At 27.9% G+C, this 23,052-nt stretch overlaps 5 protein-coding genes across 7 annotated transcripts in view; 2 read left to right on the top strand and 3 right to left on the bottom strand.

Moving 5' to 3' along the window:
- Window positions 1-2,373, top strand: part of LOC109603469 (mitogen-activated protein kinase 1) — a 57,484-nt gene extending 55,111 nt beyond the window's left edge. The window contains exon 7 of the mRNA XM_049967166.1: window positions 48-2,373. Coding sequence (XP_049823123.1) covers window positions 48-185 — 138 coding nt within the window. The 3' untranslated portion in view covers window positions 186-2,373. The remainder of the gene's footprint in view (window positions 1-47) is intronic.
- A 421-nt stretch (window positions 2,374-2,794) lies between these two features.
- Window positions 2,795-5,545, top strand: LOC109603472 (protein RER1). Of its 2 annotated transcripts, none has more exons than XM_020019975.2 (6): window positions 2,795-3,008; window positions 3,119-3,213; window positions 3,507-3,611; window positions 4,557-4,653; window positions 4,761-4,981; window positions 5,038-5,545. In XM_020019975.2, the coding sequence occupies exons 2-6, from the start codon at window positions 3,142-3,144 to the stop codon at window positions 5,116-5,118; spliced, it is 576 nt and encodes a 191-aa protein (XP_019875534.1). In that variant the 5' UTR covers window positions 2,795-3,008; window positions 3,119-3,141; the 3' UTR covers window positions 5,119-5,545. The 2 variants fall into 2 exon arrangements, with proteins under 2 accessions (XP_019875534.1, XP_049823567.1); XM_049967610.1 differs by lacking the exon at window positions 3,507-3,611 and adding an exon at window positions 3,357-3,461 and having other exon boundaries at window positions 2,798-3,008.
- A 446-nt stretch (window positions 5,546-5,991) lies between these two features.
- On the bottom strand, window positions 5,992-10,737 carry LOC109603474 (solute carrier family 25 member 35-like). 2 transcript variants are annotated; one of them, XM_049967608.1, is made up of 4 exons: window positions 10,600-10,737; window positions 6,731-7,253; window positions 6,454-6,679; window positions 5,992-6,398 (listed from the first exon to the last, which is right to left on the bottom strand). In XM_049967608.1, the coding sequence occupies exons 2-4, from the start codon at window positions 7,211-7,213 to the stop codon at window positions 6,187-6,189; spliced, it is 921 nt and encodes a 306-aa protein (XP_049823565.1). In that variant the 5' UTR covers window positions 7,214-7,253; window positions 10,600-10,737; the 3' UTR covers window positions 5,992-6,186. The 2 variants fall into 2 exon arrangements, with proteins under 2 accessions (XP_049823565.1, XP_049823566.1); XM_049967609.1 differs by lacking the exon at window positions 10,600-10,737 and adding an exon at window positions 7,475-7,947.
- Window positions 10,738-11,607: 870 nt separating this feature from the next.
- On the bottom strand, window positions 11,608-14,447 carry LOC109603473 (solute carrier family 25 member 35). The gene is made up of 4 exons (XM_020019976.2): window positions 14,050-14,447; window positions 12,662-12,900; window positions 12,135-12,357; window positions 11,608-12,075 (listed from the first exon to the last, which is right to left on the bottom strand). The coding sequence occupies exons 1-4, from the start codon at window positions 14,288-14,290 to the stop codon at window positions 11,744-11,746; spliced, it is 1,035 nt and encodes a 344-aa protein (XP_019875535.1). The 5' UTR covers window positions 14,291-14,447; the 3' UTR covers window positions 11,608-11,743.
- Window positions 14,448-20,757: 6,310 nt separating this feature from the next.
- LOC109603475 (solute carrier family 25 member 35-like) lies at window positions 20,758-23,024 on the bottom strand. Its single transcript, XM_049968246.1, has 5 exons — window positions 22,485-23,024; window positions 22,099-22,423; window positions 21,804-22,042; window positions 21,519-21,744; window positions 20,758-21,433 (listed from the first exon to the last, which is right to left on the bottom strand). Exons 2-5 carry the CDS (start codon window positions 22,340-22,342, stop codon window positions 21,237-21,239), a joined length of 906 nt encoding a protein of 301 aa, XP_049824203.1. The 5' UTR covers window positions 22,343-22,423; window positions 22,485-23,024; the 3' UTR covers window positions 20,758-21,236.
- Window positions 23,025-23,052: the final 28 nt, after the last annotated feature.

Raw genomic sequence — 23,052 nt, 5'->3', positions numbered from 1 at the left:
AAGTTCTCAGTGAATGTATAAGATAATATCATAATGGTTTTTTACAGCCCACAGCTGAGACTCCCTTCCGATTCGATACCGAGTTAGACGACCTGCCCAAGGACACACTGAAAAGGTTAATTTTTGAGGAAACACTCCTATATAAGCAAAGACAACAGCAAGAACATGGGATGGAGACTTCATAACCATATTCGGAAATCAACGTTTAAGTTTGTCAAGTTTTGTTCCACAAAAAAAAATATTTGAAGTGATTTTATATTTATCAAATTGTATTTTATTCTAAAATTGTTACATTATGTGTTTTTTTATTGTTTGTCCAGTTCATGAAAATTTAGTACTAGGAACTTCTACACTCAATAAGCAGTGGTGAACGTGTGGTAACCTGTTTCTGATATTTGCAGGTGTGATTATAAATTTTATTTCGTTTTATCTATAAAAATTGTGACAATAACTAAAGTCATTCATGTCTGAAACTTATTACAGTGGTTACTTATATAAATCCTCGAATATGTCTGTTGTCTGCGTTAAATTAATAAATCTGGAATCAATTTTGTATATCGTTTATTCATCAGCTTCAAAGAACATGGTATAACGCAGTCTTGACTTGCATCAAGACGTTATTAAACGTAACTAGTCTTAAGAAAAATCAAATTAGAAAAAATCACGGCAAATGTCAATTAAACAGTTTTATGTTTCCTACTTTTAAAAAACATAAACTTTAGATCATCGAAAATTGCTTTGCCATTTAAGTTCTTCGACGTTTTGATAATTTACATTTATTGAATTATCATAATATGAGAAGAATTTTTAGTATCCAATAGAATGTTAGGTCTTAAGTAAAAACACACAAATATAAATCAGATATCTATTTTTGAAATATTAGTTTTTGTAAAGTAAATAAATTATGGTTGTGTCAAACTGCACTAACTTTACCACTCACACATATTTATTGGAGATGAAACTGACTTATTCTGTATTTATTTCATGTTCCTTTTTTTGTAAAGTGTGAAATGGCTAATTATTGTAATCGAATGGCAGAATATTGTAGGACGATTTTATTTTGTTGTGAATAAGTCAGCTTTGCTCTATTCAATGTATTTAATAGTGCCATTCCAAAAATTCGATAAATATTTATTCCACTTGTATTAACGATTTCTTACATACATTTTAGTACACTATGTGGCAGAAAAACAGTGTTAATGTACATTCCTTATAAAATTTTTCACTTGTTAACATTAACAAAAATGATGCGAAAATAACACTTACATGATGCATTTATATTGGTAAATGCAAATTGAAAAGGTAAACTTGTCGAAATATAATTGGAGAGTTATTTTTGAATCATGAATATTTGTGAATGTATTGCAGAGTCTAACTTTATATTTTATTGAGATAAGCAATACATTTACTTTTATACAGTATCTTCCCATTTTATATCAAAACGATTTACAACAAGTTATTCAGTAATTTGTATATTTGTACATAATGTTATGGTATTAGTAATTTTGTTATAATTTATTTCTTTAATTATATCCTAATCACGCACATTGATATCAAAATATTAATTATTGAATACTGTGGAAAGCACTTTCATATAATATTTCTAACAATATCATAAAATATAATATTTTGTCTGTGATTACACCTTTTTGATTTAAATATAAACATCGTACCTATTATTGTAAGTAGTTTTAGATAATTTTAAAAGTTATTAAATTGGTGTATGTCTCATAAATAAATGAAAAACATTCTTAATGTGATGTTCTTTGATATACCTAGTAATGATATTGTATAAACCAAGTTGCTGTAATATATGTTATTGAATTCAACTACCCAAAAATATCACTCTTTGAGGAACTCTTCGAATTCTTCCACAATTAAACTTGCAATAAAAACTTTTTAACGTTATTCTACTACAACACCTATAATAAACGGGAAGACATGAGACGGGTTCCAATTTTTTAACATATAAGTATATCTTATTCACCTATGTGTTATACATGTCATCAGTCTTGAGTATAAAAAATTAAAAACAGGTTTTGGGTGGTGGATATTGAGTGAATAAAACTAGTACAAAACATAAAAAACATTAATAACATCAAAAATAGTGCAATTAAAGAATTTGTTAAGCAGCTTTGGTACATAACAATATTTTTTTAAAAAATAAAATATCAATGCAAATTGTATAGTATTTTTGAAAGGATGGTAAGAATGACTTTTCGGAAGCAAGGTTGTTAAAATGGCCTAATAAACATTTTTTCTTTCTATATAAATGTTATAATATAAACTGTTATAGTGTTACATTCTTATTATAGTCGTCTTGATTATTATGTAATTCCTATATAAGTGTACAATAAAATAAAATAAAACTAATCTTGTTTTATTTTTTTCTAGAATGAATTTAAATTATTTCAAGGACTGTGAGAAAGGATAGATTAAACAACAATTTATTTCCATATATTGAAGAAATTGTGCTCTTAACAAACCTGTTTCAACATGAAAACAATCAAAAAACAAATTGTAATAGATTGATTAAAAGACCAAAGCAATGTTGTTTTGTCTAGTTTAGTACTTCTAAGGTTTTGTTATGCTTTTGCGTCAGTTGTCCCCATGACAAACAAACTTGTCACGTTTTTAGATTTTGTCGAAAAGTTCTTTCCCAATTTCGTGGTAAGTTTTAAATGGTCCACCCTATATATTCCAAACACACGACGTGTACACTCATTTATTATTATAACACGATAGATAAAACGTAATTCGCAAAATATATTTTATATAAGAATCGCGCTCGAGGTTACCTCATTCCCTCTCTACGACACCGCATAATTACAAATTTTAGTTCCCATTACGGAATAAACGATAAGTTTATCAAATGTATTGCCAACCTAACCTAAATGACAAGTGAGCTGTCTTATTTTTAGTAATGGAGACGTGTACAAAATTGAATTTATGTTAAATTAAATGAACCTATTCAAATCATTTGATTTACATTAGTATTTTATATCTAAGTAAGTGTACGGTGCAATGTTAGTTGAAAGTGCCCGTTAGATATTACGTGTTACGAACAATAATATAGTGGTCAAAATCAATTTACAAATTCAGTATTGATATATTTTAGGTAATTAATAATTAAAAGCCACGATGGAAGAGGAATTGTTGCAGACTTCTAACAAGAAGGGTGCAGTTTCACAAGCCTGGACAAGACTATCACAGGTAAGTACCTATATAGTTATCAGTGATTACAAAACAAATAATTTAATTAATATGCATTGACTCTGTATTAGTTGTATGTGCTCAATAATAATTATATACACTCGTTAATTGACTTTATATTGAATTTGTGTGCTCACAAATAGATATACCAAAGCACTTTGGATCGTTGGACACCACATTCGAAAGCAAGATGGATAGGCTCAGCCCTACTTCTTATCATCTTCGGCTTGAGAATAATAACAAAACAGGTATTTATTGTGTTGCCGTGAACTTACCCCATTTCTATGTTTTAGTGGTACCAATCATTAGTGGACAAGACAGTACCCTGGCAAAAAGGTCGATGGCTCGGTGCCGTTCTCCTAGTGCTAGTTTTTATGGCCCGAGTGCTTTACGCACAGGTACCTAACCTATTTTTATTTCTGTAAGGCTTGGACCATTGCTTCCCCTCATATTTCTTTTCTATCAATACTTTTAGATTCTCTCTTATTATTGGTATTTGTTTATTGTTGCTTGAAATGAGACTTGAGTTTTTGTCACATGATTGAGTTAGATGAGAAATAGAGCCAACCGACCCAACTTTGTTTATGTTTTTTACTATATCTTCATTATTTGATAATCATTTTTCCTGGTATAATCTAAGGTACTAGTCGTTATCTAGACGCAAAAACATTACATAGGCATTTTAATTGAATTGACACAAATCCTATGAATCATTTACGTTACATTTAATTTCATTTTTTATTACACTAGTTGAAAATAAAGGTACAATATAATGTTTCTAACTCTCGCATGATAAATCAATATTTACATTCAATTTAAATTGATTTCTAATTATCATTAATAAATTGTCAATTTAAAAACACTTTGTTGTATCAATACACAACATTTAAATGTAATTTACGTCACTTTAACAATTTCACATCACTGATATTTATATCTGTATTCATTTTTGTATTATTTTTTCATCTACTCATAAATCTTCCATTGATTGACCCTCATTAATATACTAACAATTACTTAGCAATAACCACACTTAAAACTAACTTGTTTATAATTTTTGTGGACATGGGTACATTTCCTGTTATATTTTTGCTATTTGTATACCTGCCTGGGTTTCTGTGTTTTTTGCCTTGCCACCACTAGTATTTTTAAATTTAAAACATAAAAATTGGGGTAAGAATATTGAATATTTGTGTTTTAATGTGTGCTATAAAGTTACTCGCAACTAATTTACACAAGTACGTACAAAAACACACCTTAAAATACTAATTCAATTTTTTAGGTATGGCAAATTTATTTGGCAATGTACAGGTTTATTGTTAAACTTTTTGTAATTTTTTCAGGGATGGTATATAGTCACATATGCATTGGGCATATATCACCTAAACTTATTTATAGCATTTCTAACGCCAAAAATAGATCCCGCCATGGATTTTGACTGTAAGTTTTTATTTGCACCATAACAAAAATGTTTATATCATTTGTGTGCGTAAAACGACCTCGTTTATGTCAAAGCGTAAAAATTATTTTCATCCCTTCATTTGTAGCGGAAGAAAATGGCCCTGAACTTCCAACAAGGGCGAACGAGGAGTTCCGGCCGTTCATCAGGAGGCTGCCGGAATTCAAATTCTGGTATTCCGTGACAAAGAGTACTTTAATAGGTTTAGTCTGCACCTTCTTTGAATGTTTCAACATCCCAGTATTCTGGCCTATCTTAGTCATGTATTTTATCACACTATTTTGTATCACAATGAAGAGACAGATAAGGGTAAGTTTTATATTGAAAGTCCTCAGTCCCACAGGTAATAATATTTATTGTTGCAGCATATGATCAAATATAAATACCTACCATTCACTCACGGTAAACCCAAGTACCAGAGTCATGAGGAACCAGCAGGGAAATGACCGAAATAAATTGATTAGCAATGAATTTATAACCAAAAACAGTAATATAAAGATTAATGTGTTAATTTGCGAGGAGGTGAATGTATGATGTGGCCTTCACTTAACATATTAATCTACATATTAGTACCTTATGTATATTTTCCTAAAAATTCTATAACTTACAAATATACTGTTTATTTATTAGAATTTTCTTTACACGTTGCATTTATTAATTCTTTTGTATATATTTTCAGAATTTTTAATACATAGCTTGAAAGCTATTTTTAACCACCCATTTTTTCTGGATTATAGTCGTATTAAATTATTTTTTTATTTGTAAATAAAAATTGGTTATTATTGCTATGATCTAATAATGGTATCTCCTGTATGACGTGTGGAATTTGTGAACATGTTAATAATAAGAGCGTTTAATAAAACATTAAAAGTCTTTTTTTTATACGTGTTTTTAATATAGTGCATAAATATATTTATAAAGAAAAAATAATTACGTCACGTACATTTATAATTTAATGTTATACTTTGTCTTTGTTGAACTCTGGATTATATAGTTTGATAAAAATCTGTATAGTCGTTCACTTTGCTTTTCTCTTTGACATGTTTTTAATATTTTGCACAAATATGCATAATTATAAATAGAAAGTATTATTGTTAAAACAGTTTAAAGAAATGTTATTTGTTGATTACATAAACAGGTTTTTTTTTCAGTTTTTGGCTATATTATTGTATCAGTGTGTGTCCAGTCATCAGCGTTTTGAAGTAAGTAAGTAAACAACAAAATTCAAATAGGTTTATAGTGAGGGAGATTAGATTTATTTCGTAATGCATGTTGTTAAACTATTGTGTGGTTGTGGTTTAAATGATAATTAAAAACGGTTAGTTTAAATAATTTTTAATAAAATGAATGTTTTATATAATACATAAAAATATACATGTATAAATATTAAACTATTTACATCGTTTATGTACAGTACATAAAACTGAATTTACAAAAAGTTTTGCTTATTTGCTGAAAGTCTACACTGTCGTATAAAAAACTGGACTTTTACCTCAATTAAATCATACATTTTGCTATGATTTTTGAGGTTTCGTATCGATATATCGAAGTTGCAGATCTTTGAGGTAATCCCAAAAGAGCAAGCATAGTGCTCCATGTGGTGCTAACCTCATGTAATTGGCACCAATTCCTTTGTAGAAACCGAAAAATCCTTCAGACTTGCCTATTTTGATAAAGCAGTCAATTAGACCGCTGTACAATAAACCACGTCCTTTGGCATCAACACCTGAAAAAATATACACGTAGGGGATTAAAATAATAAAAGATAACACAATTTTAACCTTGATTGTACAGCCTAGTTGATACCAAATCGAATGGTGTCATAAGTACAGTTTGGAATACGCCGCTGACAATACTGGATAACAGTGAGGAACACATCGGGTAGTCTTTTAACACAGCTGATTCCCTCAAGTAGTCTTTGGTTATTGCGAATGTAGTTAGTTGAGCCGACGATCCAACAATGGCTCTGGAGATTGTCCCACTAAGTCCTCTCCACAAACCCGTTACCTAAAACAACCCCATTAAATTACTTAATTAATTCAAGCGACAAAAACTTACGCCGTATTTGTCGTAAATAAACAGGAAAGCCTGCACCGCCCCGTTGTGGCCGTGCTGGTGCCCAACGGCGATGTTCTGCGCCGCCTGCGACTGCAGCTGCGTCTTGATCAGGAACAGCGGGCTCCCGAAGAAAGCGCCGGCCGCCCCTGCGAAAGCACTCGCCGTGGCCGACTTGTAAAAGATAGTTTTGCCATTTTCGTCCGTCAACATCCCGTTTTTGTTAAGCCACTGATACGTCCCCAGTCTGACACTGTTTCGCACACTATGCATGAGGATGGCGGCGCCCAGTCCCTTCTGCAGGCCGCGTATGCCTTCGTTCTTGGCCACCACGTAGCCGGCGTGCATGGTGTTCTTGTAGAACACGGCGTGCTGGCCCCTCGCTCGCAGCTCACCCTGCAGCTGCATCCGGGTCTTGAGCACGTCGAAGGGGTTGCTGAAAAGGGCCGCGCCCGCCGCCGCCGCTCCTCCTATCACGAAATCCATCGTTCTTTGGAGTCAGTTTATTGCTGTATGGGTAATGAAACTGAAAGTGCATAAATGGGAAAATTTAATTTATTTATTCTATGGATTAAACGACATTAAATATTAAATTGTGTTTGGCAATATTTAAGAAATTTATGAAACTAATCTTTTTATTGTGTTTAATGTTATACATTCATTTGTGCATATGTTGTAATTAAAACTCTTATTTAAACAAACTATATCTCATGTATCTGTGATTTAATGTGTTCAACAAAAACATACCTCTCCGACAACGAGACAAAACCTCTCCAAACACAGCACTGTCAAACATGAAGTGACTAGGTGTTTCCAAAGAATTAACCAGACCAAATTTAAATCTTTTGTTCAAATTTTTCGTCCGCAACATAGGTTAAACACATTGGGACTGCGGACAAACACGCGTTGGACCCTAAATAACTTTTATTTTCGACTTTAGACCGTGTCATCCAAATAAACAAGTAAATATAAAATTGCGGGAAGTATTATTCTGAGGGCAGTGAATAAGATGTGTGTTTTTTATTGGAAGCATGTATCAAAATGTTACACTAATAATACCAAACCTCGTGCCAAATTTACAATTTTTATTCACTAACAAATGATGCCAATAATGACTAACTTTTCATACCTTTAAATGGAGATAAATTTAATAATACTTAGGCATGGTATAGGGGAGTTAGTCAACAAACATCAATCATCGCACCATAAATAAAAACTAAAAATATGTCAGATAATATCTTGATGTTATATAAGGTAATCAATTAGGTTGGTTACAGAAATAGTAATTATGGCACATGAAACTGTAATTAAATTCAATTAAAATGTGTCCGACAATTGTAAATTTTTCTCATTAAATAGTTGTTTAAGTAAATCATGTAAATGGCTCACTTGGATAAGAACAACTCAGTAAATTAATGAAGTTAATAAAAACTACGAAAAAGTGTGATTTTTAATTATGTGCTGAGCTTATAATCATATGTATATAATTTTTAATAAAATTAATTTAAAAGTAATTTCAAAGATGCTAAATCGATCTTTATTTCTGACAAGAAAGCTAGCTGAGCTATTGTCCTTAAGTTCAATTGACTGTCCGACAATTGTGAATTTTTCTCATTAAATAATTGTTTCTATAACTATAATGAAAAGTGTAATTTTAATTTTATGACAAACTTATATGTACACTAGACTGTTTAAAAAAAATCGACAATTTTTTTTTTCTTATTTATATCGAAAATCTTGTTGGAAATGGTAAAAAAAATACTGTGAAAGTTACAACTCTTAATATTAATATTAAGAGGTGACCCGCATCGTAAATTTTAATTTCCCGTTTAAATAACACGGGAACGGTGTTCTCATGGATTTTGAAATTTTTTAACTCTCGTTAGAGATAACATTTCAAAATGATCAAAACAGATTTTTATAGAAAATTTAACGCTTTACAAAAAATGTCTCTTGCAGTTTTTTGACATATTCATTTTTTCAAAAGTTATTTAACATTAGTTGGATTGATTTAATATTTTGACATTTTTCTCATTTTCTGACGCAACCATCAACTTTATGGGAAAATTTTATATGACATTTTTTGTAGAGAATTCAATTTTCTATAATTTATCTCCAAAAAAGTTTTTGATATTTTTTACAGATCATAAGTTACCTGCTGAAAACTAAAAATTTTATTAAATAAATGTTATTTTACTGCTTAAAATTAAGCATTTTATTTAAATAAATAGGTTTTTACTAAAAAAATTGATTGTTTATTATATCAAAGTAGTATATATTGTTACACTAACAGACTTTTACTACAATGTGGCAATTTTTTTCTGTATTCACTTATAACTAGCAATAAGTATTGTAATTGCTCTTCATTTTTCGTGAAATTTGCAGATAACTTATGGTCTGTAAAAATATCAAAAACTTTTTCGGAAATAAATTCTAGGAAATTGACTTTTTTAAAAAAATCGACAAAATTTTTTTTTCTTATTTATATCGAAAATCTTGTTGGAAATGGTAAAAAAAATACTGTGAAAGTTACAGCTCTTTTATTAATATTAAGAGGTGCCGCATCGTAAATTTTAATTTCCCGTTTAAATAACACGAGAACGGTGTTTTCTTAGATTTTGAAATGTTTTAACTCTCGTTAGAGATAATATTTCAAAATGATCAAACCAGATTTTTATAGAAAATTTAACGCTTTACAAAAATGTTTCTTACAGTTTTTTGATATATTCATTTTTTCAAAAGTTATTTAATATTAAAGTTGGACTGATTTAAAATTTTGACATTTTTCTCATTTTCTGACGCAACCATCAACTTCATGGGAAAATTTTATAGTACATTTTTTGTAGAGAATTCAATTTCCTATAATTTATCTCCGAAAAAGTTATATATATACAATATTTAAAAAAAAATATATTTTAAAATAATTTCAAGGATGCGAAATCCACCTCTCTATTTTTGACTAGAAAAAAATTATATATAGAGACTTTTGCCCCATAAGCTATTGTTCTTTAAAATCAAATTACACATACAGTGTGTTAATTTATACATGCACTTAAATTGACTAAAATTATGCACTTAAAAAATAAATTTAAAAATTAAAATTAATGAAAAAAACACTAATTTTGCCAAATTGGTAATTATTAATTAATAAATTAATTTATTTTAAATTAAAAAAAATTAAATCAATTACATAATAGTTACTTACATAGTAAAACAGTTAAAAATTCAATGAATTATAACCGCGTCTTTATTATAAACATATACAACCAAAGATACTTAGTTTGATTACATAATATTATAATATATAATTCATATCTGATTAGGTGAGGGAAATCTTTAGTAGTTTGAACTCGGAATCACGTTCCAAAGTCCAAAGCTATAGTAGCCCGTGGAACGCGCCATTTATTGTGCTTAAATGTTTTTAATTAATTTAATAAGAGCAAAAAAATACATGTTTTGTTTATGAAAGAATCTAGGACAAATAATAAAACATATCTTGCGACGCTTCATTTTACAAACAAACATTGTTTTGTGGAAAAATAACTACTTTCTATTAATCTATTAATATCAAAAAATTTTTTGTATTAATTTTTGAATATTTTTACAGGTTAGGAATGTTGCCACAAAATGTAAACAAAAATGTTGTGCTAGTAATATTATAAATTATGTAGTTAATATTTAGGTTGGACAATGCACTTAAATTGATTAAGTTTATTTTTAATTCAGGCGAATTGAAAATGTTTTATGTTTGTATACAGACGATCACCATCCTAAGTCATCGTCTTAATTAATTTAACACCGCCAGAAAATTTGCTGGTAATTTTTTAGAATGTTTAGTTGTGTGAATTGTGAATTTTTTGAAACAAACTTACCGAAAATTTCACTTTGTTTTCATACTATTTTTGTACCCACAAGATATAGGTTATGTTCCAGCAATAGCTGAACGAATGATTTTCGGTTACGTAAAAAGAACTCACGTGCGTATTTTTAGAGGATAAGTGTATCAGTCACGCAATGACAGCGAAACTAACCACTTATGCAAAGCATTTAACATTTTATATAAAAGATTTAATCTCAGATAATATTGCTCAATCAGTAATTTCGCATGCATGATCATGTTTGCCATCTCCTTATCTGATTTCGTTGTTTTAATTAAAAAAGCAGAAAACAAATATAGTTTTTTAGCAATCGACAATTTTCCACAGCCAGGTCAAACAAAAACTCAACTCAATGTTTTATGTGTAACACATGTAATGAGCATGTTAATAACGTTGCGTCATTTAAAGATTTCTCTGTCTAGACGTAACGAAGATAACCCACGCATGTCTCTTATCAGCGCTAAATGAATTAAAGATGTTGTTTACTATAAATTCGTGTGCGTTTGATAAGCGCCTGTTCAATCAAATTCCCACGACTTTCACTTTTCGCGGGATTTTTAAAATTTTATCACCAGTTTGTTTCCTCAAGAATATACATTTCAGACTGATGTTTAATTATTATTAATATATTTTTAGTTATGTATATCAGACTAGGATGTTAAAGTTATTGAATTTATTTAAGACAAAAATTAAAACTACAGAATTATTTTAACAAATATATATTTAGTCTCCTTTCTTTTTTATTTAATTTAGTATCATTTTAAAGAAGCTTTTTATACAAGATGGAAATATTTCAGACTGTGATTTTTATAAGAGATTTATCTTAAGACCATTTTTTTGTTCCTTGATTAAATTTATTAAAATGTTAAATTTTAATTTTAATATTATGTTCAGACATTTTGAATTCAGAGATTCTCCACCTTGTGCATTGCTTTATTTCCTCATTACTACGGTACATTAAGTCATATTTTGTTACACCAACACCAAAAATGAAACATCATGTAATACAACATAATTTATTAATAACAAATAACTTAAAAATATCACATTTCTATTTCAGTGCAGTTTCTAATAATAATAATAATAATATCACTACATTTGATACTAGTTAAATAGGTTAATAATAAATAATAATAATTTAATTCCAATAGGAATTGATTTGGTGATCACTGACGAATATTTCATCTAAATCGTAATTGGTGTGCTCATATTCACCATATTTGGAGAAACTGTCATCGATAAACCCTAACTTCTTGTAGAAGGATGATGAATCGTTGGTGACGTCCTTGGGGTTGTACATATCTTTGAATTCCTCCCAGAATACTAGACATAAAACTGTGTGTGGTCCAAGTTTCAAGTACAAAGGTCCCATTCCTCTGTAGAACGGCTTCAAACCGTTCGCCAAGTATGTTTTCTTTACACAATCCAAAAATCCGTTGTACCTAACCGCTGTTGCTGCTGGATTAAGAGCTGTAACAAACAAAATTATTAATACACAATTCGTTAATTAATTTTATGAGTAAACATACCTTGTTTGTATAGCTTCGTGAGCACCATGTCAAACGGGGTCATGCACATCGACAGGACTACAGCTGCAATAGAGCTTGCGATGACTGTAGTCAGCATGGGATTTTTTTGGAATGACTCAAATTGATATAAACTCTCTTTTGCGAGCGCAAAGGATGTTAACTGAGATGTTCCAATGAAGGCTCTTGGTAGGGAAGCAGTCGCTCCTCTAAAGAATCCTCTTATCTGTAACATAATTTAAAAGATCAGTCCCACTTCAAAAACAAAATTATTTGCAGTTGCACAAGTATTGTGCGTCATTTTTTAATTGGGGTTAAATATTTGACTATCTACTACGAGGTAATCGGTATATACGCATTTATCTCAATAATTTTAGAACCCCAGACAAAATTTGGTGATATAATCATTGATATGCATCTATTACTTGAATTGAATTGCGTCTCTATTTATATACAGATCAAGTCATTGTAAATTGCCTTTATCAAGATTTAAAAAATGAAATTGCAATAATAAATAAATAAATACTCACTCCATTATCTCTGTAGATGTTCCTTATGGTGTTCATGTATCCTTCCTTCTTCTCAAATTTGGGATCGTTCTTAAATTGCATTTGTTCAATCTCATGTTGTACTTTAACCAAGTAAAAGGGGCTGGAGAAATATTGGCCCAACATTCCTCCAATTCCACTCATCATTACGCTGTTTGGTACTATTACTTTTCCTTCGGAGTTTGTTGTAAATCCACGGTTCTGACCAAATTGATAGGTGCCTGTAACAAAACAATAACATAATTAAAATATTTGTTATGAATATAAATAAAAAGTAATTATTTGGAACAAATTTATGGTTGTAATAAATTTATCGATTATAACAATGAAAGTTTTAACTCATATTATCAATAATTAAGTCTGGAAAAACGGCGGATGTATGAATATTCAAACAATTGCCAATTAAATTTATGACCAATATTTACAAAAGCAGTTAATGGTAATTTTATTGCTAATAAACCATTATCGAAAAAAATAATATTGGTTTTATTTTCTCAGAAAATACTTTCGTATCAGCAGTTCACCTGATGATCCCAATCTATTTAGTTAAAAATGTAAATAAAGTAATTCTTCTCGGGAAAATTATTTAGTTATTTACTTTAAATACTCATCATATGATGCAATTTAAATCAATAAACATTATAATGATGAACAAGAATTATTTATTTATGTTAAAAATTACAAATAAAAGTGTTAATCATCTTAGGGTAGTTTGGAGTTTTTTCTGTGGCAATTATTACAAGAATATTGTATCAAATATAAATATTTTTATTATGCAAGATTTAGTGAAATATTGTGAAATTAATATGTGAATAAGAATTTTTATATTTTGTGTAAAATTTGTGCGCATCCACCATTTTTTAAACGTTGAAGGAATTATTACTAATAAATCAAAATATATTTAAATATTTATATTTAGAAAATTAAAATATTTTATATTTTTTTGTTTTTAATAAAATTTCAAAACATTGCAAATTATTAATTTCTTTTAACAATACGAAAATTTATACTTTATAATTTTTGTTTTGTTATAAAATCTTTTAAATTCCTCAATTTTTAACATAAAGAAAAATTTTATTAATTAGAAAAAAATCATATAATTTTTGATTTCTGATGAAATAACAAAAGAAATATTTTTTTATAAATTAATAAATTAATTTTAAAAATATTCTTTTATTAAAAAAAATATTTTTTATTATTTAGAACAGCAAAACAATTCAGAAATTACAGTTTTGTTGAAAGTTATTTAATAAAATGCTTAATTTAGTCAAGAATGGAAAATTTTAAAAAATTAAAAAAAAAAAAATTGAAATTTTATGTGATTATCATGCGAATCTCTAATAGAAAAGTGTTAAGTCCTTTTGTCTTACCCAATTTCATTCCGTAGCTGACCAGGTGGTAGCCCAAAGCGGGTGAGAGTCCCTTTTGCAGCGACTTGAGTCCATTCTGCTTGGCAACATGAAAGCCGGTTCCCAAAAATCCTTTATACTTTCCACTGTTGTTGATCTGTGTAGATTTTTTATTTAGTTCCATGTGATGCTTAATGACTTCCAAAGGATTTGTGAAGAAACCCGCACTCATTGCTGCCATGCCTCCAATAACGAACTCCATTTTTCTTGATTTGTTGCTTTCTTGATTTACGTATATTCACTTGGTATAAATCTTCTTTGAAGCTCTTGCTGCGGTAACTGAGTGGACGAGTTGTCTTCAATCTTTGGTAAGGTCACTTCCAAGCGTTACTACTTCTGCAAGTTTGTTTCCATCACCACTGTATGATGTTTGAGTGTCTGGATGCCCATGTTTTAAATATATAGGGTCTTGATAGTTGTTATCGCGTTGTGGGTGGTTACTATATCAGTAAGCTGCCAATTGGAAAAATGCCGATAAAAAATATTCCTTGCTACAAAATTTGCATGGACCCATTACTCATGAGCGTGGTTTATGCTAATTCGAATTCTATTTGTTAATCGAAAGCTCTGGTTGGTCGACTATTCGCAAAACCAAATATTACTGGTTCGTTATTATTAATCACTTGATAAACACGAGACCACTGTTCGAAACGTCGTGAAGTCTAAGACAATGTTTGTTTGAATAATTTATGACTATTCTTATATAATATTTTTTTTCCTAAATTCGTCCAGGATTATTTTTGTATATGTCTGTGTGTACATCTAAATTTAATTTTTTGATCACAAAATAAATAATATTGTATTAATTATATACTGTGTGGTTTCGTTTATCGTACATGTGGCTAAATAATTTACTTTGCGTTTTTATATTCTCACAAGAACAGGACGACGAATATTATAAATTAGTTTAGGATTCACACATAATTCTAAAAATCCAGCTATATATTCGAAGAAAGAAGTGGAAGTTCTGTAATTCTTTTTGAATAATTCATTAATAATTTTTGATTATCTACCAATAAATTTTATTTATATTTATTATTAGACAGAAACTTGACCTAATTTCATATAATACTTCGGAATATAAATATACATATATATATATAATAGAGATTATATGGTATCTTTAAGATCTTTAAGTAAGATATGGGGTGAGTTTTCATCAGTAAAATGGGTTTTTTCCTTAGACTGTGATCAAAATTCGTTACAGTCAAATCTTCATTATAAAATCTACTCGGTAATTCGGTAATGGTCTTAATGTTACTTAAATATAATTTTAATAAAAGGCAGGTTTAAATTACTCCTTAGATCTATTTATATCAGAAATTTAATTATTTTTTACCAAAAAAATTCAAGGTAAATTGCATCTTTATTTTTATAGATTTTATTTATTATAAATTATGTTAGATATTAATTAATCTTTTCTTATGACATATTTCAATCTTATGAGCAGGACTCATATAAGTAGATTTCTCCAAATTTTGTGAGTTGTTGGTAAATTAAATTATTTACCATTTGTTGTCAAAGTAATAGTTTTTTAACTATTTTTAATAAAATAAAACACTGAATTTGATATTAAATTTTATTAAAACATTTTCTATTAATATAATATTTTCTATATTTTTTTTCCATAAATCTATAAATTAAATTATTATTTTTTTATAATATAATATAATATAATATATATAATAAAAAAGTTTGTTTACTTTTTTCCAAATCTACCACCTATATACTCAATTTATCAAATCTTTTAAACATTTTTATTGATTTTGGATACTTCAGTTACCCATGTTTATAATTAGAAACATTTTCAAATCTATTTTTAAATACACAGCTTTGTAATCTTAAGATAAAATTTTTTACCCCAGTTACTAATAAAAAATTGTAATTCTCATACTCCATGTATTACAGTTTTAAATACCTGTCTAGATAAACCTAATATGATTATTGTGAATTACTACGAAAAACGCTGTCGCTTATTGTTTATACTTTTTACTTCGTGAAGTCTAAAACAATGTTTGTTTGAATAATTTATGACTATTCTTATATAATATTTTTTTTCCTAAATTCGTCCAGGATTATTTTTGTATATCTCTGTGTATACATCTAAATTTAATTTTTTGATCACAAAATAAATAATATTGTATTAATTATATACTGTGTGGTTTCGTTTATCGTACATGTGGCTAAATAATTTACTTTGCGTTTTTATATTCTCACAAGAACAGGACGACGAATATTATAAATTAGTTTAGGATTCACACATAATTCTAAAAATCCAGCTATATATTCGAAGAAAGAAGTGGAAGTTCTATAATTCTTTTTGAATAATTCATTAATAATTTTTGATTATCTACCAAGAAATTTTATTTATATTTATTATTAGACAGAAACTTGACCTAATTTCATATAATACTTCGGAATATAAATATACATATATATAATAGAGATTATATGGTATCTTTAAGATCTTTAAGTAAGATATGGGGTAAGTTTTCATCAGTAAAATGGGTTTTTGCATCAGACTGACCAAAATTCGTTACAGTCAAATCTTCATTCAATCTTCTCGGTAATTCGGTAATGGTCTTAATGTTTTTTAAATATAATTTTAATAAAAGACAAATTACTCTTTAGATGTAAATAATGTAAATTACTCTTTAGATCTATTATTATCAGAAATTTAATTATTTTATATGAAAAAAATTCAAGGTAAATTGAATCTTTATTTTTATACACTTTATTTATTAAAAATTATGATAGATCTAGATTAATCTTTCAATCTTATGAGCAAGACTCATATAAGTAGATTTATCCAAATTTTGTGAGTTGTTGGTAAATTAAATCATTTACCATCTGTTGCCAAAATAATAGTTTTTTACTATTTTTAATAAAATAAAACTCTGAAATTGATATTAAATTTTATTAAAACATGTTTTATTAATATAATATTTTTTATAATTTTTTTCCATAAATCTATAAATTAAATTATTATTTTTTTTAAATAATATACATAAGATTATAAAACAGTTTGTTTACTTTTTGTTGAATCTACCACCTATATAATTAATTTATCTAATCTTTTAAACATTTTTATTGATTTTTGGTACTTTAGTTACCCATGTTTATAATTAGAAACATTTTCAAACCTATTTTTAAATACACAGCTTTGTATTTTACTTAATCTTAAGATAAAATTTTTTACCCTGGTTACTAATAAAAAATTGTAATACTCATACTCTTGTGTATTACAGTTTTAAATACCTGTCTAGATAAACCTAATATGATTATTGTGAATTACTACGAAAAACGCTGTCGCTTATTGTTTATAAATTGCGCCACTTTTGTTATTAGTACAAACGCATTGGATATTCCCGCTTTTGAAAAACTATTTACCTTATATATCATTTGTTTGTAGTTAATTTTACATCCAGTATAAAATAAAAGTTAGGTAATACTAACCACAAACTCATTTTTTCCTGCATATTTACATTACATTTTTTATAGAATCACAAAAACAAATTTCAAAAACACTTTTATTGTCAGGTACTTATGAATATTTATTCAGGTTAATATATCATTTTAACGCATCAATTTAAAAAAAATATATATGATTTCTATTTTTTTTTTCACTTTCAGTCACTTAACAAATTGTGCAGTTTGTAGAAAATCTTTTATCTGTCAGACCACAAAGTAGTATTGAACTTTCTTGTACAATTGATGTGAAAGTTATAATCCAGAATTTCACAACAACAATATTTGTGGTCTATTAGTAACTAATTTCTTGGAAAAATCACCGAGTAAATATTTATAGTACAATAAAAAATCACACATTATTATTTAACGATTTTACAGTAAAATTGGTTTCTGATGTCAGATTTTTTTTAATCACTGCTGTATTATTCGAATTATATTATTGTTTTAGATTATATATACTAAAAATGTAAGTTTTTATTTATTATTATGCATTTATATAATATAATAATAATTTAAACAACAATGTGATTATGTGTCTGCAATTAAATTATCGCAAGTTGAAGCAGCATAATTCGAGGAAATCTTATAATGCATAAATAAGTCAAGACAAGCAGTCTGGTATTCAGGCCCACTATTTTTGGTGGCAAAAAGTCACATCCCTTCAAAAATTAGTTTATTAAAATTAATTTTTTGAATATTTTCTTCAGTTTTTCCTTGTAATTTTGGTAATTATAAAAACATTATAATTAACTGATCAATTGATATTTTAAAGGTAAAGTTGACGTCGTCCATAGTTACCTAAATTTTAAATCATAAAATGTACTTACATATTAATATTATTTGATTTGTTTATTCAAAGCGTGTAGAAATAATTATTTTAATAAGTCAACATCGCAATTAATTATCTCTAGGAAGTTTCTATAGGTTCAGCCTTCAAGAGATACGCATTTTTTTTTATTTGTAATAAAATTATCTCCAGACATGCAAAAATTTGAGACGTTCCAGGAAATTTTTCGCAATTTGTTGCCACAAATTGTATACCACTATTAATATTAATATATTTCTTATTTACAATTACATAAAGTGATAAATTTAACAACTAGTTGTAGTTTACCGGATTTTACAAAAATTTAATGTAAATTTATTAATTTATTAAACTATTGTATTGATTTTTTATAAAAAATTGTTGGGGTGACATAATTAATAATGTGTTTATATGTGGAATATTCTGATTGGCAGAAAAATGATCTGAATCAAAACATAACAACTGTCAATGGAATTAACCACTTATTTACAAATAAGAAAATAGTCCAATAAATTTAAATTAATTTAATTTTCAGACATTTAATTATTTCTTTTGCGTATATAAAAAAAAGGTGAGCTCGATTGACCTAATGAATAATACATGGACACGTGTTATACTATGGAATATTTTTCAGTGGTTGAAAAAAAAGTCTTCGAAACAAAACATCCTATTAATGGAATTATCCACTTATTTGCATTATCTCTAACACGCATTGTATATGAATCGACATGGGTTGATTAAACTGTAGACAGGATTTTGCATTTATTTACTCAATAAAATCACGTGTATATTATCTCAAGTCAACTGGTGCTAATTAGAGTCTGGAGACTAGACGAATTTATAATAATTGTCAAAATTTATGTGTTTATTTCGCATAATTTTATTAGGATTTTTTATGCAAAGGTTAGAGGTCGAATTCTTGCTTAGTGTTAACTTAAATTTTGGAGTTTTTACAACTATGAATTCAATATTATATATATATTTTATAATTGTTGATGAAATGTTAAGGACAATATTGAATATTTTCAAAGGTAAATAGATTTATATAACTACAATTAATGGAGTCAATATGACAATCCATAAATTTCAAATTGATTGTTTATGTTATATGCACAAAAGTGATTACTTTCAATTACATGCATTCTTTTTCAGTTCTAAAAATAATTTTAAGAGTGTGGTTTTAAAATTTTTTATGTAACCTGGGAAACATCCGCGTGATGTAAGTTTAAAAATCACGTGTAGATTATCTCAAATCACTTACTCCTAATTAAAGTTTCTAGACAAAATTATTTTAATTGTCAAATTTTATGTGTTTATTTCATGTGATTTGTTTTTTATATAAAGGTTAAAGTTCGAATTCCTCCTTAGTGTAAACTTAAATTTCGAAGCTTTATGATTAATTAACTAAACTGAATATTACACATAGTATAACTTATATACATATGACCATCCATAAATATAAATTTTGATCACATTCAATTATACATTGCATTATTTATTAATGTCAAAATGAATTTTAAGAGTGCGGTTTGTAAAATGTTTTATGTAACCTGGGAAATATCCGTGTGATGTAAGTTTAAATAAGTTTACTAACTAACCATACTTAAACCTTAAAATATTATTTACTAATTTGTTTTGCATATTTGAACAGAAATTGAATGTCATTTTAAGGAAAACTGGAATCATGAACAAAATATTAAACATAAACATTCTAGAACAATGCAAAATTTTAATTCATATTTTTAGAATTACAATAAAAAACGGTAATTAAATTACATTAATCGTCGATTACAGATAGGGTACAAGTCATGCTCTTGTTGTATTTTAAGTTTTTTTTATGAGAATTGACTGTTTATGTCAATATGCGTTGTTGCATTCGTGATTCATTCATATCATTGTTTACATTCAGATTTTTGTTATCTAATAGAAAAACTCATAAAAAACTAGATATTTTAACAATTAAAAAAATTGTGCAATAAATTTTTTAATAACCTATTATAAATCAACAAAGTTAAACCAAATAATGAAGTGTAGCTACGTACAATTTACATATTTATTTTTATACTTTATTTAAATATTATTTTCCTTGATTCATACAATTAAATACAATCGCATTATTATATTAATTTTTTTAATTTATGTAATTAAGATTCACAGTCTAGGAAATTCCTTTTACTTTGTTGTCTACTCTCTATAATTATTATTATAAGTACACCTTCTTTAAGTAGATTGTATTATAATATAATATAATTTATTATATTTATAGAATACACTTAACTTTTTATCTTTATTTTAATTAAATCTCAATTAATTTGCACGTTGTAAATGGATGTTGCTAAATATAAAAGTAATTGTCATTAAATGTGACGTATAATTTCAATAAAAATCGTAAGTATACTAATTAGATAATATTTTATTGTTTTATTTTCACTTAAAAAATAATTATACATAATTATTAATAACATTTAAATCAATAGTAAGTGTGATACATAGTTTTATTACGTTTTATGTACTATGTCGAAAAGCTTTAATTGAACTAGATTTCTTCAACTTACTATAAATTATACAAAATGCCATTTATCAATATTGTCGTTTAAAATTAAAATTATTTAATTTACACTTAAATGCAGCCACAATGTTACTTGAACTTGAAAATTATAAATTTATTTTGAATATTTTTACACTTGATCTAGTGTAATTACGATATTATTATTTAATATTGACCTCATTGTCTTTCAGTGTTTTTCAGTAAAATTATAATTACATATATTTGTACTTCGACTAGAATGATTTACGTTTTGATATGTAGGAACTAGTTTTAACATGTCTTTCAATATTATCTAAGTTTTCAGTTAATTAATTACTCAATTTCTTAGTGAGACCAGTACTTTCCATGAAGCAGTTTCAGTTCGTCCCAGAACACCAGGCACAAGACGGTATGTGGACCCAAACGAAGGTACATTGGTCCAACTCCTTTGTAGAACGCAGCTGCTCCTTCTGTATTGTAAATTTTCTTTACGCAGTCCAAGTAGTTTTTGTAAATAATTCCTCGGCCATTTTTATCAGTGGCTAAAATTTGTATATTATTATTGTTGTTTTAATAGTGTTAGTTTACTGTATCATATTATGGGAAGGAAGAAATATTTGTACTTACGTTGGTTCATTAGCCTTGTCAATATGAGATCAAAAGGTGTCATCATAACGCTGATAAATACTCCTCCTATCATGCTACTCAAAAAGGAAACAATAAGGGGGCTGTTCTTTAAACTGTCGTATTGCTGAAAATATATCTTGGCATATTGGAAGGAGGTCAATTGAGCTGAGCAACCCACAAAAGCCCTTGGGATAGTCGCCGTCACGTTTCTAAACCATCCTCTTATCTAAAAACAAATTAAAAACGTTCCTTCCAACATTATTAACAAAATAATTTAGATCTTACGCCGTATTGTTTGTAAATTTTAGCAAGTGATTTGACCATGCCAGCTTTCTCGTGCTGGTGTCCGACTGCTATGGAAGCTGAAGCTTGGGACTGCTGATGGGTTTTTACTATGAACAACGGATTGCACACATATTGGCCAGCTGCACCACTTATGCCACCAGCAAGGACTGTTTTGAATAAAGTTTTCTCTCCTTTTTTGTTTTGCATGAAACCATTATTGTCAAGTGTTTCATATATACCTATTAATTGTTTAAAGTGTCATTATTTGTACATTATGTAACATTTCGTCGTTTACCTAATCTAACACCATTCAAAACTAGTTGTACATATAAGGCTGGCACTAATCCATTTTGAAGTGCCAGAACTCCATCATGCTTGGCAATCATGTAGGTGGCATGGAATACATTTCTGTAATGGACCGCATGTTGACCTTTTGCTTGTAACTCTCCTTGCAGCTGCATGCGTGTTTTGATCACTTCCAATGGGTTGGTGAAAAATCCCGCACCCACTGCAGCTAGACCTCCAATTGCGAAATCCATTGTTCACAAATCACTTCACGACACTAGAAAGTTTGTACTTTTGTCTAAGCGTTGTACCGTAATTTTATAAGATTATCTTATCTAAAAATATTTTATGAATAGTGAAATTTAAGGTAGATTATTAATAAACCTTGGACAATACCCTGTGCAAATTTACAATACAATTAAATAAAATTCACCACATTCACAGTTTCATATATGTTATATCAAATGCGTCAATTTTGTTCAATAATATTATCTTATCTGTATAGCATTATTAAGAAATGTTAATACGAATAAATTTTAACATTTCTGTTACGTAAGCGTGATCTTCATTAAAAAACCTTGAGCAATTCGAAACTTGAATTTTTATTAATCAGTTTAACTATTTGTTTGTTACTGTAGTCCAGATGGTAACTGAATGTTTGTATACAGATAAGTAATCACTTGTCACACGCGAACTTCGTGAACTTTTAATACTAATTATTATAAAAATTTATAATTTGAGAGATAGATAGATATCTCTATGATTAATTAGAGGAGGCACGTGGAAGATTTTAGGTACGAATAAGTGCGCCAAAATAATATTTTTTTAACATGTTTCTAAAAGTTATCCGGCCTTTCTATAGAAACTTATCAGTTAACACCTGTTATACAATTGTAATTCGTTCTACATTGTGAACATAATAACGTGATCACCTTTCTTGGAAATTATAATCTTGCTATAAAGT

This window comes from Aethina tumida, chromosome 5, assembly GCF_024364675.1.
Source record: "Aethina tumida isolate Nest 87 chromosome 5, icAetTumi1.1, whole genome shotgun sequence".
NCBI classification, from domain to species: domain Eukaryota; kingdom Metazoa; phylum Arthropoda; class Insecta; order Coleoptera; family Nitidulidae; genus Aethina; species Aethina tumida.
The sequence above is the reverse complement of the archived record's forward strand: the minus strand, read 5'-3'. Positions and strand labels throughout refer to the sequence as shown.

Coding starts and splice junctions, on each gene's coding strand:
- LOC109603473 (XM_020019976.2), bottom strand. CDS start 14,290: ATGGAGTTCGTTATTGGAGGCATGGCAGCAATGAGTGCGGGTTTCTTC. Junction 12,901..14,049: donor CAGCTACGGAATGAAATTGG/GTAAGACAAAAG, acceptor GTTTTGTTACAG/GCACCTATCAATTTGGTCAG. Junction 12,358..12,661: donor ACATCTACAGAGATAATGGA/GTGAGTATTTAT, acceptor ATTATGTTACAG/ATAAGAGGATTCTTTAGAGG.
- LOC109603472 (XM_020019975.2), top strand. CDS start 3,142: ATGGAAGAGGAATTGTTGCAGACTTCTAACAAGAAGGGTGCAGTTTCA. Junction 3,214..3,506: donor CCTGGACAAGACTATCACAG/GTAAGTACCTAT, acceptor TCTATGTTTTAG/TGGTACCAATCATTAGTGGA. Junction 4,982..5,037: donor CAATGAAGAGACAGATAAGG/GTAAGTTTTATA, acceptor TTATTGTTGCAG/CATATGATCAAATATAAATA.
- LOC109603475 (XM_049968246.1), bottom strand. CDS start 22,342: ATGGATTTCGCAATTGGAGGTCTAGCTGCAGTGGGTGCGGGATTTTTC. Junction 22,043..22,098: donor TTTGAATGGTGTTAGATTAG/GTAAACGACGAA, acceptor AACAATTAATAG/GTATATATGAAACACTTGAC. Junction 21,745..21,803: donor AAATTTACAAACAATACGGC/GTAAGATCTAAA, acceptor ATTTGTTTTTAG/ATAAGAGGATGGTTTAGAAA.
- LOC109603474 (XM_049967608.1), bottom strand. CDS start 7,213: ATGGATTTCGTGATAGGAGGAGCGGCGGCGGCGGGCGCGGCCCTTTTC. Junction 6,680..6,730: donor TTATTTACGACAAATACGGC/GTAAGTTTTTGT, acceptor GGGTTGTTTTAG/GTAACGGGTTTGTGGAGAGG. Junction 6,399..6,453: donor AACTAGGCTGTACAATCAAG/GTTAAAATTGTG, acceptor ATATTTTTTCAG/GTGTTGATGCCAAAGGACGT.